The sequence below is a fragment of the Brassica rapa genome, chromosome A09 (genome assembly GCF_000309985.2).
Source record: "Brassica rapa cultivar Chiifu-401-42 chromosome A09, CAAS_Brap_v3.01, whole genome shotgun sequence".
Classification (NCBI taxonomy): domain Eukaryota; kingdom Viridiplantae; phylum Streptophyta; class Magnoliopsida; order Brassicales; family Brassicaceae; genus Brassica; species Brassica rapa.
The window spans coordinates 24,950,022-24,966,344 of record NC_024803.2 but is presented as its reverse complement, the minus strand read 5'-3'; the positions used below and the strand labels follow the sequence as shown (position 1 = coordinate 24,966,344).

Sequence of the window (16,323 nt, the reverse complement as noted above, 5' to 3'; positions counted from 1 at the left end):
AGAATTGTCGAAAAGAAAAAGACATTCTACGGCACCACGATTCCCAGTAAGCCGTCGTGCATAACAAATCTATACTAATAAAATAGACATTTTGAAGCTTTATAGAACATTCACATCAGCAAAAAAAACTTCTCCCGAAAGATGACACGTGGCATAAAATATAGTTTTACATTTTAATATTATAAATTTTCGAAAATAATAAATAATATGAAAAGATACATCATAAAAAATAGATAAACTACATTAAACATATGTAAGACTACCATTTTTCACTTAAAAAAAAGACGACTTATTTCCATAATATAACATTACCGTTTTATAAAAAAAAAACATTATATATAAATTCAAAAATAATAAATATATGTAAACATACAATATAAAAAATAGAAATACTACATTAAACATAGGTAAGATTACCATTTTACATTTTTATTTTAAAAAAATAATATGTAAACATACAACATAAAAAATGGAAAAACTATATTAAACATATGTAAAATTACCATTTTTCACTAAAAAAAAGACGGCTTATCTCCATAATATAACATTACTATTTTGTAAAAAAAAAACATAATAAAAAGGATATTTTGAGGCTCCATAGAACATCCACATCAGCAAAAAAACCTTCTCCCGAAAGATGACACGTGGCATAAAATATAGTTTTACATTTTAATATTACTAATTTTGAAAAATTATAAATAATATGTAAATATACAACATAAAAAATAGAAAAACTACATTAAACATATGTAAAATTACCATTTTTCACTTAAAAAAAAAGATGGTTTATCTCCATAATGTAACATTACCGTTTTATAAAAAAAACAAAAAACATTATATATAATTTCAAAAATAATAAATATATGTAAACATACAACATAAAAATGGAAATATTACATTAAACATATATAAGATTACTATTTTACACTTTTATTTTAAAAAATAATATGTAAACATACAACATAAAAAAAAGAAAAAACTACATTAAACATATGTAAGATTACCATTTCTCACTAAAAAAAAGACGGCTTATCTACATAATGTAACATTACTATTTTGTAAAAAAAACATTATATATAATTTCGAAAATAATAAATAATATGTAAACATAAAACATAAAAAATAGAAATACTACATTAAACATATGTAAGATTACCATTTTACATTTAAAAATAACAATAATATGTAAACATACAATATAAAAAAAAATGGAAATCTTCATTAAACATATGTAAGATTATGATTTTTCACTAAAAAAAATGGCTTATCTCCATAATGTAACATTACCATTTTATAAAAAAAGAAAAAAAAACATAAATATAACTATTTGACTATTTGTCCAAGTTCTTCTATTAAACATTGCCGTTTTATATTAAAAATGAGAAAATACATTAAGATTTAAACATCTATCTTAAAATATAAAATATAGATATTAACTAAATATAAAGTATAAGAAATAGAAATACTCAATATATAGAAAAATAAATAGTAAGTAAATATTATAAATATATAAATATACGAATTATATATACAATAATATGTAAATGCATAATTTTTTTAAAATGGAAAGAGTACATTAAATATTAAACATCTATCTTAAAATTTAAAATATAGATATTAAGTAAATAGAAAGTATAAGAAAAGAAATACACAACTTAAAAACAATGGAAAAGGTATATTGAAATTTAAACATCTATCTTAAAATGTTAAATATAGATATTACGCAAATAGAAAGTATAAGAAAAGGAAATACAAAATTTAAAAAAATGGAAAAAGCACATTAGTATTTAAACGTATATTTTAAAATGTTAATCTATCTTAAAATATAAAATTAATAGTAAATAGAAAATATAAGAAATAGAAATACACAATATAAATAAAAAATAAATAATAAGTAAATATATAATATAGGTAAATACCCAATTTAAAAAATGGAAAATTACATTAAGATTTACAAATATATCTTAAAATTTAAAATATAGATATTACGCAAATAGAAGGTATAACAAATGGAAATATAAAATTAAAAAAAAAATGGAAAACGTACATTAACATTTAAACATCTATCTTAAAATGTAAAATAGAGATATTAAGTAAATAAAAAGTACAAGAAATGGAAATACATATACAGGAAAATAAATAATAAGTAAATAATGTAAATATATAATATATGAATTATATATATAGTAATAAGTAAATACACAATTTTTTTTTAAAAATGGAAAAAGTTCATTAAGCATTAAACATCTATCTTAAAATGTAAAATATATAATATAAGTAAATACACAATTTAAAAAAATGAAAAAAGTAGATTAAGATTTAAATATCTATTTTAAAATATAAAATATAGATATTACGTAAATAAAAATATAAGAAATGGAAATTAACATTTTAAAAAATGGAAAAAGTACATTAAGATTTAAACATCTATCTTAAAATGTACATCTATCTTAAAATGGTAGTAAATTATATAAAAATGGAAATACCACATTAAACGAAAAAAATGTATAGTTTTACATCAAGAAAGTCCCTATAAAACTCATTATTCCATCAACATCAACCTCACACTATCAAGAAAAACTTTAAAGCACTCGAGCAAAAAAATGGTTCAACCATCAACTCTTACTGTCCCAAAAACCTTTAATGACCTTGAAGAAGATTTTTTATAACAAAGAACTTTTTGTTAGGTGGATTCATTGTTGAAAAACCTGCAACTTCCAAAAGCCAAATCATGGGAATTGAATTGCTTTTCTTAGACTCAAAAGTATTCTTACAGTTTAAATTAATCTAATTCATAATTTTATTGTTAATATTCATACTAACTCTTTCATGATCAAACTATTACAGGTAATAACCATTCAAGCGTTTATCCCGAAACATTTCTTTCCTCACCGAATCAGGTATTGGTTCATGTTAGTTTAGTATTATTTTTGGTTTATTAACCGGTTTAGGATGGTGCTATTGTAAATATAATTTAAGTTGGTTTAGCATATAAAAATAAATTTTAATTATGGAATGCATCTTAACATTTATATAAATATTTAACATAACCTAAATATAAATAATTTAACAACTTAAATTAGAAAAAAATAAAAATCCCAGGCAAGCCCGGGTTAATCCCTAGTAAAAATAAAAAAAAGACTAATCGAGGCTCCACGGAATGTCCACATCGTTTTAGAAACCCTCTTCGAAAAAAGCCACCTGGCATGACTACTATTATTATCTTATTACATTAAATCATATTATCATACTACACATTATTACCATATATACATTAAATCATACGAAAATCTAAGTAAATATACATTTAAATATGTATATATACAATATACAAATTACATATACAATAATAAGTAAATACACAATTAAAAATATATATAATATACCAAAATAATATTAATAAGTAAATACATAATAAAAAATATAAAAAATATATTAAGCATTAAAAATTTATCTTAACATGTAAATGCACAATTTAAAATAAAATAGAAAAAGTACATTAAACCTTAAAAATCTGTCTTAAAATGTAAAATATTGATATTAAGTAAACATATAATATACTAAAATAATATTAATAAGTAAATACAAAATATAAAAAATGAAAAAACTACATTAAGCACTAAACATCTATCTTAAAATGTAAATGAAAAAATAAAGAATGAAAATATTACATTAGATATCTATCTTACAATTTAAAAATTAAATACATGTAAATATACATTTAAATATGTCAATATATAATATACAAAAGGTAATAATAAGTAAGCACATACGAAAATATAAGTAAATATACCTTTGAATGCATAAATATATAATATACGAATTATATACACAATAATAAGTAAATACACAATTTAAAAAATATATAATATAAAAAATAATATGAATAAGTAAATACATAATATAAAAAATATAAAAAGTACATTAAGCATTAAACATTTATCTTAAAATGTAAATACAAAATTAAAAAATGTACATTAAGCTTTAAACATTTAACTTAAAATGTAAAATATAGATATTATGTAAATATATAATAGACAAAAATAATATTGATAAGCAAATACAAAATATAAGAAATGGAAAAGGTACGTTAAGCATTAAACATCTATCTTAAAATGTAAATGAAAAAATAAAAAAATAGAAATACTACATTAGACATATATCTTAAAATGTAAAAATTAATTTCATGTAAATATGCATTTAAATATATAAATATATAATATACAAAAATTAATAATAATAAAGTACACAATTTAAAAAATGAAAAAAACAGAAATAAAAAGTAATATACAATATATAAAATGTAAATACTACATTAGTCAAAATAAAGTTGGTATAAATTAATTTATCAATAATAGGAATCCAAAAGAATGTAAAAGAATTATCTTTTAATTGTAAACATTGAATTTGTTTTTTTTATATGAAATTGTTAAATTTATAAGAATTAATCATTTTATAATTAATTATCAATTTTTCATATTAAAAACTAAGTGTTTTTCAAAAGAAGCCATGTGGTATTAAAAATAGATAATAAATAAATATAAAATATAAAAAATAATAAGTTAATATATAATATCAGAAACAGAAATATTACATAAAACTTCTATCGTAATATTATCATTTGATATAAGGAAAATAAACATATATAAATATAAAATAAAAAAATAAAAAATAAATATATAATATCAGAATAATAAAAAATAAATAAATATACAATATAAGAAATATAAATATTACAATAAACATCTAGCGTAATATTAAAATTGGTAAATATACAATATTGAAAAAATAAATAAATAAATATATAATATAAGAAATAGAAAAGTTCTTTAAAAATCTATCTGCAAATGTATGATAAGATAAATAATAAATAAATATTACATTAAAAGACTATTATAATATTATCATTTGATATAAAAGAAAAAAATAGAATAAATAATATAACATTTGAAAATCAGTATAAAAGCAGAAAAAAACTAAATTACACATTGATCTGAAAAATGTATAGTAAAATCAATATTAAGTAAATATGAATGAAAAATTACATTAAACATTTAAAGTAGTATTAAAATAAGTAAGTTAATAATATAATAAAAAACCATTACTAAATAAATATATAATATAAGAAATATAAATATTTCATTAAAAATCTATCATGTTATTATAATTTGATATAAAGCAAAAAAAATTAGAATATGTATATATACAATATAAGAAAAAAAATTAAATAGAAAATATAAAAATGGAAAAGCTAAATTAAATATCTATCTGAAAATTGTGTATAAAAAACCAATATAAGAAATAGAAATATCACATTAAACATCTATCATAATATTAAAATAAATAAATATTCAATATAAGAAATAAAAAATCACATTAAACATCTATCTTAAAATTGTATACTAAAATAAATAATAAATAAATATACAGTATAAAAATAGAAATATTACATTAAACATTTACCATTATACGACCATTAGATATAAAAGTAGTAAATTTAGATTAAGTAAATATAAAATATAAGAAACAATAAATAATAAAGCCCTTTATAAAAAATAAATAAATAATAAGTAAATATACAATATAAAAAATAAAAAAACTACATCGAACATCTATCTGAAAAATGTATATTTTTACATTTTTATTATTTCCAAATATTTTTATAAGTAAATTTATGATATAAAATTAAATAATAAGTAAATATACAATATAAGTAATAGAAATATTACATTAAACATTTATCGTAATATTATCATTTAATAAAAAAGCAAAAAAATTAGAATAAGTAAATATAAAATATAAGAAAAATAAAAAATAAGTAAATATACAATATAAGAAATAGAAAAACTAAATTAAACATATATCTAAAATTTTTATACTAAAATAAAAAATAAGTAAATATACAATATAAGAAATAAAAAAACTAAATTAAACATATATCTAAAATTTCTATACTAAAATAAATAATCAGTAAATATACAATAAAAAAAATATTACATTAAACATCTATCGAAATATTAGAATAAGTAAATATACAATATAAGAAAAAATAAATAATAACTAAATATACAGTAGAAGAAATAGAAATATTACGTTAAAATATTATCTCAATATTTTTATTTAATAAATAATAAAAATATTATAATAAATAAATATAAAATATAATAATAAAAAACTAAACAATAATTAAATGTACAATATAAGAAATAAGAATATTACATTAAATATCTAGTGTAATATTAGTATAAGTAAATATAAAATATAGAAGAAATAAATAATAAAAAAATATAATATTAGAAATAGAAAAGGTATATTAACTATCTATCTGAAAAATGTTAAATAAAATAAATAATATGTAAATAATATAAAAAATATATTTTAGTATTACCATTTGCTATAAAACAATAAGAATAATTGGATAATTAACATTTGAAAATTAATATAGTTCCGCGTGTAACGCTTATTAATCCCTAGTCTTTATTAAATAATGGAGTTTTAAGAGGGCATGCACCTTGAATAATTAAAAATAATGGAAAAGGTTGGACTAATCCCAATATTTTAAACCTGACCCATACTAAACCATATTACTTTGTACATCCCGGAGTCACTTAATCGTGGGTGAATAAATTAATAAATTTTAGTATACAATTATATACTAACAATTTAAAACATTAAAACAATGCAGCTCTCCTATTAAGCATTAAACATAAGATTTGAATTCGAACAAAAAACAAATTAATCAACTACTGTTATAAGAGTCAAAACAAATACCTCTAAATTCCTTGATTTTTGCAAACCTGATCAAACAAATAATTGTTTGATCTTTGCCAGCAAACAGTTCAAGTTGCTCGGCATATGTTCCCCAGAGACAGCATGCTAGATTATTTCCTCTGACGAAATCAAAACATGTTCTTTAGTAAACGAAGCAAGCAAAATAAAGTGTATAAGCTAATGAAAACAAAGTGTTGTGAAAATAAACTCTGCATCAACTAAGCGAAACTGAACCCTCTTTCTGTCTTCGCCAGACACTTGAACAGTCTGGACATCACCAAGTTCATGAATTCTTCCTATAACATCTGTAAGAAAAAAAAAAGAAACATATGTAACGACTTATATCAACTAACATAAACGATTTTAAACAATATGAATATAACAGAAAGTGAGATTACCTATGAGGAAAGCTTGCTTTTTTGTTCCATTTTCAATTTCTTCATAATTAGCAAGAGATAGGAAAATTCTATCATCAGCTAAATCTGATCTTGATAGCACAGCGTCTTCCGCTATAACCATCTTGTATTTGTAGTTGGTAGTTCGATATTGACCACCAGCCGGAGTGACGGTAACATGTTCAATAACCCTCCATGAATCTATAGGTAAGACACGTTGAATCCTTTGCATGAGAGATCGTTTGCTAGTAGCATGGATCTTGTTACCCTAAGAAAAACACATTCATATTAGATAGATTTTAGACATTAGTAATAAGGTGAAAAAAATAAACGTGTATAAAAAAACTTACCCATTGATCTGCTAAGACCATCTCGAAAGTATCACCTGCAAAAGGTGTGTTTTGCTTCCATGAATGTAAACATTTCACTTGAATTCTCCAGTTGTCTTTGAATGGCCTGAGTTTTGTGAGAGGAACAAATGTCGTCATTTTAGACATATTGAGGTTTTGTGTTTTCTTTGAAATGATTTGGAGAATATATGATTAGATATATATAGTTGTGATGGCAAATGGGATCCTGTTAGGTTAATTCGTAATAATTATATGGTAAATCAAGGTAGTTATAATTTAAACGCAGAATCAATGGCAAAATCTTTGTAAAATTATTTAATGTACATTAATTATTTTTTATCTAATAGGGAAAAGAGAATATTAGATTTTTAGAGATATGCATTACTTGGTAGGCAAGTTGTTTGAAAGATAATTAATGTGATTGCGTGTTATTTGATCTCTTTTTAAATACTGACTAACGCTAAATTAGAAAACAAATATTCTTTGTTGATTTGTTTTTGAATAATCGTAAACTAGGTGACCGGTCCGCACCCTGTGCGGGCATAAGAACATGATTGGTCTGCACCCTGTGTTCTCTCCCGGCCCGTACCTCACGAGAGGGAACACAGTAACGTCAGTATGAAGAAGCAGATATTGTGTGTATGTATAATTGCAACGTCACAAAAAATTTTGTGTGTTTACGAAGATACTTTCATTCAAAAAATAGAATAAATAGTGTATAGTTTTAGAAGTAACAGATTTTATATTATCATTAATTAGAATTGTATTGTATATGTTTCGTAATTCTTTATTTTAGGTGAATAATATTATTTTTCCATAAATAATAAACAAACATTTATGTAGACATATTAAAAGAAAATATAATAAAAATCAAAATATTATCCATAAATAATATAAATTATGAAGTACATTTCTCGATAAAGAAAGCAAATTCAATTAGAAACATGCAAAAAATTAAATAAATTTTGTAAGCAATTTGACGGGTTAACTTTATTTGATAAATTTATAAATTTCTAAATTTTATTGAACATGAAATAATATTAAATTGACATACCGTCATCGATCTCCTAACTCATCACAACCCATCTGGCAAATACAAAAAATAAATAATTGTAATAGTTTATATATTTTAAAATTTGTATTTGAAAAAAGTAGATTAAAATTACGTACCGTGACTACGGAATATTCTGAAAAATTTGTTTGTAGACAACATTCAATGTTTTTGTCTTCGGCTTCCCTTCTTTACCAGTTATTAGGATTTTTAATCCAGATCTCGACTTAACTCTTGAAAGTGCAACTTTGCCTTGCATTTTGTAAGCATTTTATAAATTATTTTAAAATTATGATAAATTTATTCTTTAAACAACGATAAATAATTTAAAAAATAAGCATAAACATTTTTGGATTTTGTAATATTTAAAATAGTTATTATATAATTATATTCGAACACAGTTCATCAAGTAGAGGATAAAACTATTATAATTATCTTATATAAAATTTTGTTCATTTTATTTTATAGGTTATAAATATTAAAAGTAATAAATAAAACATTATTAGTCTTTCAATAATTTCGAGAATAGTTTCCATAAATTGTTATTTGTAATATTCGTTAGATTATATGGCAAGTGGTGTTAAACGTCAATAAGTTAAACAATTCTTCCATATTTGGAAAACATATATATAACAATGACAAATTAAATGGTAGAGTATGTAAACACCTGTTTTCTACCAGCGTGAGTTAGAACACCGCTGTATTTAAGAATCATAAGGGCCTCTACAGGTCTTCATTCTTCGCCTTCATCATCCCACTTCAGCGGCTTCAGTTGAACCTTCATGTATATCCCTGAGAAATTTCCTCCCTGCGCCATTCCAAAAGGTTCTCTGCTGTGAGAAAATGACCTCATGAATTAAATAAAAAATGCATAATGCTAGATTACTTATAAGATAGTATATTCAACAAAAAAATGATATAAGATAGTATTACTAAATGATACTATGTAATATTTTCCCGGACAATATTCAACAAAGAGAGAGAAAGTACTAAAGAACCTCTTCAAGAACTGCTTTAACTTGGCGAAGCTTCTCAGCATGTTCAATCAAGATTTTATGGATCACTATTACTCTCATGACCTGGTCTACATATAAAAAAAAGAAGACCATATTGTCGTTACCAGTATTCAACACATGGAAAAGATAGACCAGACATGCTTTTTGGAGACAAAACACAAAGAGTTGAGTTCAGGGTTCTAAAGATGAGGAGCTTTTGCGTCTAAACACATTTTTCTTAGCACACAAGCAACATTGTCGTAATACCTTAATAGTATGAGAGGAGAGGTTTGTGAATAATACTTTAAAGAATGGAAAGAGAATGTTTGTATTTTAAGACCTTGGGTGTCTCCTATATATATACAGTCGATTTATTCTCATATTAATGATTTTAATATTTTGCACAATAAATAATAAAATCGTTTAAAGAAACATATTAAATGTGTATTGTCAAAAAATGATTTGCATATGATATGATTTTAACTTGCGCAAGTAATCCATATTAGAAAGGTAAATTATTAAAAACAAACAACCTAATTAGAAACATTAAAATATTTTGTAAGCAATATAATAAATATGATATCAACATGCGCAAGTTTACCGTTTGAATAATAAGGAAAGTTTTTAATATTTGTCTTAAATCTAAATCTTGCCCAAGGGTAAACTAAATCGATAAAATTTAATGATTTCAACTTGCGCAAGTAATCCATATTGTGAATAAGTGATTTGCATATTTAATGATTTCAACTTGCGCAAGTAATCTATATTAGAAAGATAAGTTATTAAAAACAAATTTTGTCAATAAGTTATTTGCATATTTAATGATTTCAACTTAATCGATATTATATGTGTATTGTCAAAAAATGATTTGCATATGATATGATTTTAACTTGCGCAAGTAATCCATATTAGAAAGGTAAGTTATTAAAAACAAACAACCTAATTAGAAACATTAAAATATTTTGTAAGCAATATAATAAATATGATATCAACATGCGAAAGTTTACCGTTTAAATAATAAGGAAAGTTTTTAATATTTTTCTTAATTCTAAATCTTGCCCAAGGGTAAACTAAATCGATAAAATTTAATGATTTCAACTTGCGCAAGTAATCCATATTGTGAATAAGTGATTTGCATATTTAATGATTTCAACTTGCGCAAGTAATCTATATTTGAAAGGTAAGTTATTAAAAACAAATTTTGTCAATAAGTTATTTGCATATTTAATGATTTCAACTTAATCGATATTAAATGTGTATTGTCAAAAAATGATTTGCATATGATATGATTTTAACTTGCGCAAGTAATTCATATTAGAAAGGTAAGTTATTAAAAACAAACAATCTAATTAGAAACATTAAAACATTTTGTAAGCAATATAATAAATATGATATCAACATGCGCAAGTTTACCGTTTGAATAATAAGGAAAGTTTTTAATATTTGTCTTAATTCTAAATCTTGCCCAATGGTAAACTAAATCGATAAAATTTAATGATTTCAACTTGTGCAAGTAATCCATATTGTGAATAAGTGATTTGCATATTTAATGATTTCAACTTGCGCAAGTAATCTATATTATAAAGGTAAGTTATTAAAAACAAATTTTGTCAATAAGTTATTTGCATATTTAATGATTTCAACTTGCGCAAGTAATCCATATTAGAAAGGTAAGTTAATAAAAACAAACAACCTAATTAGTAGGGGTGGACACTTTACCCGATATCCGAAGTGGCACCCGAACCCGATCCGAAAAACCCGAACTGAAATCCAAACCGAAGTAGCAAAATACCCGAACGGGTATTGAATAAGGAGAGATTGGATACCCGAACCCGAACGGATAATACCCGAACTCGAATGGATATCCAAAGATAACCGAACATATGTATAATTAACCTTATATTTTTAGTTTACATCTCTCAATTTATATAAAATATTTATATTGATACTACACATACTTTAAGTTCATATAATATACATACAATTACGAAAAAAATGATTTGCTACTCACTTAAAATGCATGTCAAGTTTTTTATTTAAATAATTAACAAAAAGTTACTCCGAAATTTTTAAAAAATAACTAAATTAATGCCTTTTTAGTTCTAAAATGTTATGTCCAAATCTATTAACTATTCAATCTATTAAAAATAAAAAATTAGTTAACTGAAAGTTATATTTTTAAATATAAGAAACTTGAGAAATGAAAATTTTAATTTTTTTTTTAAATCTAAATATCCGAACCAGATCCGAAATAACCGAATCCAAACTAAAAATACCCGAGCCCATCCCGAAGTACAGAAATACCGAACGGGTTCTACACCTCTATACCGAAATACCCGAAAATCTGAAATACCCGACCCGAACCCGAACGGGTACCCAAGGCTAAACTAAATCGATAATTATTATCCCCTAGCTATATATGGGCTTAACGAAATTGACAATAGTTTTGGGCTTGTCTACATAAGTGATTGATTAAAATAAATGAAAAAAGAAAAATTCAAAAAAGCCAGCCAATAGAATTATAATTTTTTTCCTGAGAAGCTCTATATGAGTGCCACCTTAGCAGAAATCACTAAAGTGACTTCTCTTTTAATGTATGGGGGGATTTAGGAGTCATTTTTGGTATATTTTGTAATGTGGAAAGAAGGGAGTTTAATTAGTTACGATTTTCTATGTGAAAAATCTTAGCTAATACGACATTTAAGGAGCATCTTTTATGTATATACAAAATATACCAAATTGAAATAGGTATGTCTCTGTTGCGATTATCAAATTGCATCATACTTCGGGAACCAAAATCTATACATTGGGTTATTGATTTTTTGTGTTCGGTATAAAATTGAATCATACTTTGGGAACCAAAATTTAAATATATCAATCTGGTACGTTTTGATATGAAAGACATTATATATATGTTCAATCGATTTGTTTGCTCAGGGTAAGCAGATTTTTAAGCATTGGGTTATTGATTTTTTGTGTTCGGTTTGTAAAACACTTAATTTAACATTGATTTGGGCCATAAAAAATTTGTAAGCCCATAACTATAGTATTACGGGAAGTCAAAAATATTTCAGGAGTAAAAAAAATAAGTCAAACGACAGAGTTTAAGTATAGTGGCATAGGAATGTAATTTTTGTACAACTTTAAGGAGTAAGTATTATTTGTACTTCTGCCTTAATAGTTTAGATATTGAAAACAGAGAGTGTCATGTAAGGAACAAAAAAAAACAGAGAACAACACAATAAAAAGAGTTTAGCGTGGGTAGAGTTAAAGGTCAAGCCAAAGAGAAAGTTCAACACTTTCTCGTTTTCAAAATATAAGCTATATAAATTCTATGAAATGTTCTTCTCTTTTGTATTTTCCCAATAATCATAGAAAATTGTTTTAACCAATTTCTTTTTGGTGGGTCGACAATAAATTTTCTTCCAACAAACAAACCAAGGATGAGAAACAGAGGATGTAGAAGATTAAAGTACATAGTTCAAGAAGATGAATCAAGCTCAAGCGGAAGGACCGGTCCAGTAGGATTTAACAGCGAGAAGGATCTTTTCAGGGATAAAGGGACCTTTCTCGTGATCCATAATACGACTCGTCCACTTCATTCCATTGGTTATACTTTGTATCTTCGTTAACATTTCCACAGTGTCCCTAAACACAACTGTTCCTTCTGGTCTTAGAATTCTATCCATCTCAAGTAGTATCAACGTCACATCACACCTTTCATCATCAACAACAACAACAAGAACATTAACATTCACGTCTAATTTAATGCTTAATATTGTATATTTACTTAGAGAAATATAAACATAATTAAAGTCTAGTAATAGGTGTTTACCTATTCTCGTACATGCTGAACAATCCACCAGCGTGAATAAGATCATACGTTCTTGGATACGTAGAGAATGCTTCACACCAATCTTGATACGTTCCTATAAATCCTCTCTCGTAGATTGCACCTAACGTTTGCTTCTCCGCATCCACAGGAACCACATTCATAACCCAAGATGGATATTTCACAATTGCTGCAGCAAATCCACCAAGGTATGCATTCATGTCCATAATGTTCCTGAATCTTCCACGTGAAAGCTCTGGCAATATCTGTTTGTAATATGCTATTCTCTCCTTCCACACCTCATTGTCTTCTTTAAATTTCTCAGCATTGATCTCGGGTATAGTTCCCTGGATAATCCTAGGCGGGACCGCAAAAGCTCGGTCCGGCCAATCCTCTAAAGCACCTCCTGCAAACTCATCTGGACTGTTTGCTTCTGGCAATGGCATTACACAAGATTCCAGTTCTTTGTACCTGTCAAAGATACATCAAGATTTATGTTTTAAGTGTCCCACACTTGCAGTGAAGGACATTTGCCTCTCTACTCGTTCCTTTTGAGTTGAACTGCTTACTAATATTTGACGAAACATAGAGTATGTCTTTGAATATTGAGAGGGTTGATAGATTGTGTACCAAGCGAAATCAGGTTGAACTGCTTTGGTGCATATTGGAGGAGATTTATGAGCTCGTTTGAGTTTCTTACACGCAATGTGATTAATTGGCTTTTGCCAAATTGAAAAATCACCCTTCTCTGTAACCTTCTTCCAACAAAGACTCCTTGCTGCATTTTCTATTGAATCTTGCTCTTGTTTCAAATCCTCTTGCGTTCTTTCCCAGCCTTTCCAGTGTTTCTTCCAGTTAATCGGTGGACCGGAGAGAATCCAATAACCCCCCGGTCTTAAAACTCGGTCCACTTCAGTCAAGTACAAACCATCTACACACAGGTCACTTTTTTTTTTTGGTTAAAGTTTCCCACAAACAATCAAGAAACATGAGAAACAAAATTAAATGAAAATTTTATTACCGTTCTGAAACCAGGGAATCAAACAACGAGAACAGTGAGCAAGATCAAAAGCTCTGGCCGGATAAGGAAGCCTTATTGATCCCATAATCCCTATAATAGCAGGAACTCCACGTTCCAACGCAAACTGGACCTGAGCTTCATGAGTGTCTCTTGGAGCAAAAGACATAGCCACAATATCCCTCTTCAACAAGTAGGCACCGAAACTTGCAACCTATACAAACCAACAACATCGAATCAATCAAAAAAAGAAGTTAACCATCAATGTATCGAAGATGCCTTAAATGGCAAGAACACCCTGTTAACAAGATCCCTTTATTAAAAACGATGCTCTACAAAGATGGTAGAAGTTGAAACTTACACCACATCCTGTGTCAATAGCTGTTCTAATGGCTCCGTCAGTGAGAGGGATGAGTCTAGAAATGTCATCAATGTAAGCATCAGCTCCACGTGGAAAGCCAGTGCCACCACCAGGGAATCTAAATCGTTCTCCTTCGACTTGGATCCAATTTTGTATTGCTTTCTCGATACTTAGCTCCTTGTGTGGGATGTTGTCGTACCAAGCATAGTCTCTGCTCTGAGGCCATTTGAACGGAATCTTGTAGTTTGGCGGAGGAGGAATTAGACAATAAAGCAGCTCATCTTTTGAAGGACAGTGTCTCTCTCTGTATTTCATCATGTTCCTATCGAATCTTCTTCCTCTCTCTCGGTCTTCGCATGGAGTGTACTCGCTGAGAGACATGTCACATGGCTCGAAATACTTTATGGTTTGGTTCTTTTGTTTGAGCTCGAGTTTGTGATGGCTTTCGAAATCTAACTCAACTGGTTCTGAAGATGAAGAGGAGGACAAGGAAGATGAAGAAGAGAGACTCGCATCCTCATCTTCAGAAGAAGTAGAAAGTTTTGACTGAGTCTCACATGCCTTTCTTGAGAACACCTCAGAGGAAGAAGAAGGGAGTGTGTTGGTTTGCCAAGCTCCAAGAACGTAAGACAATATGCAGAATCCACTTACACAGAGAATCCAAATGAGTCTTTTTCTCTTTGCTTCTGCGTGGTGATGACTATTGTTCTCTTTCGCCATTTCTTGAGTCTTGTTTCTGTAGAGATGAGCAAAAGACTTGCAACTTTTATCTGATTTTAGTAAATCTAAAAGCTAAATTCAGTAAAATGTTAAAAAAAAAATGTACGTAAAGGTTAGTGGAGCTCGAAACACGAGGATAAGGGATCCACCATCAGGGAAAAAATAATGATAAAGAAAAATATTTGCTAATTATTTATTATAAAACCTATAATTGGCCTCTATTCTTTAGCAAAAAGGCAAGAAGCACACTTATTAGATGTGGTCTAAAGAGAGGGAAAAAATATTAAAATTTGAGATAAAGTTGGAGCCTGACTAGCCTCATTTTTCGTTCTGCCATGTACATACACACAGTCAGTGGCAAGAGGGAGCTGGGGGGTCAACTGACCCATGAAATTTTAGAATTTAGTTTTATTATAGTAAGTATTTTAAGTTAACCCCAAATGCAATATTATATTGACCCTTATTATCAAATCTTAATTCAAGTGCGATCCAGTAAGTAGATATTATATGTGGAAGCATTAGTAATTTTCTAAAAATGTAACTTTTTGAACATATATTCCATTTTCTAGTAAAATAAAATTATGGTCTCTATAAATAAATTTTATATTTCCATCACGGCCGACACTGCTTCTAGTTAAAAAAAGTATTAATGTAAATACATTCAGAGAGATGTGAAATCTTTACAGGTAAAAATTCAAAATACGAAAAATTACAAAACATATTCACGTGGCACCCATAACTTTGGACTGGAAGAAACAACTATTAGGCTTCTGTCGTATTTCATTGTCTGATTGGTACTACATGAAAAGGATAATAAATGGGGGCATAGT

The 16,323-nt window shown here is 26.2% G+C and overlaps 1 protein-coding gene across 1 annotated transcript; it reads right to left on the bottom strand.

Annotated features, from left to right (window-relative positions):
• Nucleotides 1–12,892: 12,892 nt before the first annotated feature.
• On the bottom strand, nucleotides 12,893–15,648 carry LOC103849347 (probable methyltransferase PMT18). The gene is made up of 5 exons (XM_009126124.3): nucleotides 14,774–15,648; nucleotides 14,416–14,626; nucleotides 14,025–14,325; nucleotides 13,398–13,865; nucleotides 12,893–13,279 (listed from the first exon to the last, which is right to left on the bottom strand). The coding sequence occupies exons 1-5, from the start codon at nucleotides 15,491–15,493 to the stop codon at nucleotides 13,063–13,065; spliced, it is 1,917 nt and encodes a 638-aa protein (XP_009124372.1). The 5' UTR covers nucleotides 15,494–15,648; the 3' UTR covers nucleotides 12,893–13,062.
• Nucleotides 15,649–16,323: the final 675 nt, after the last annotated feature.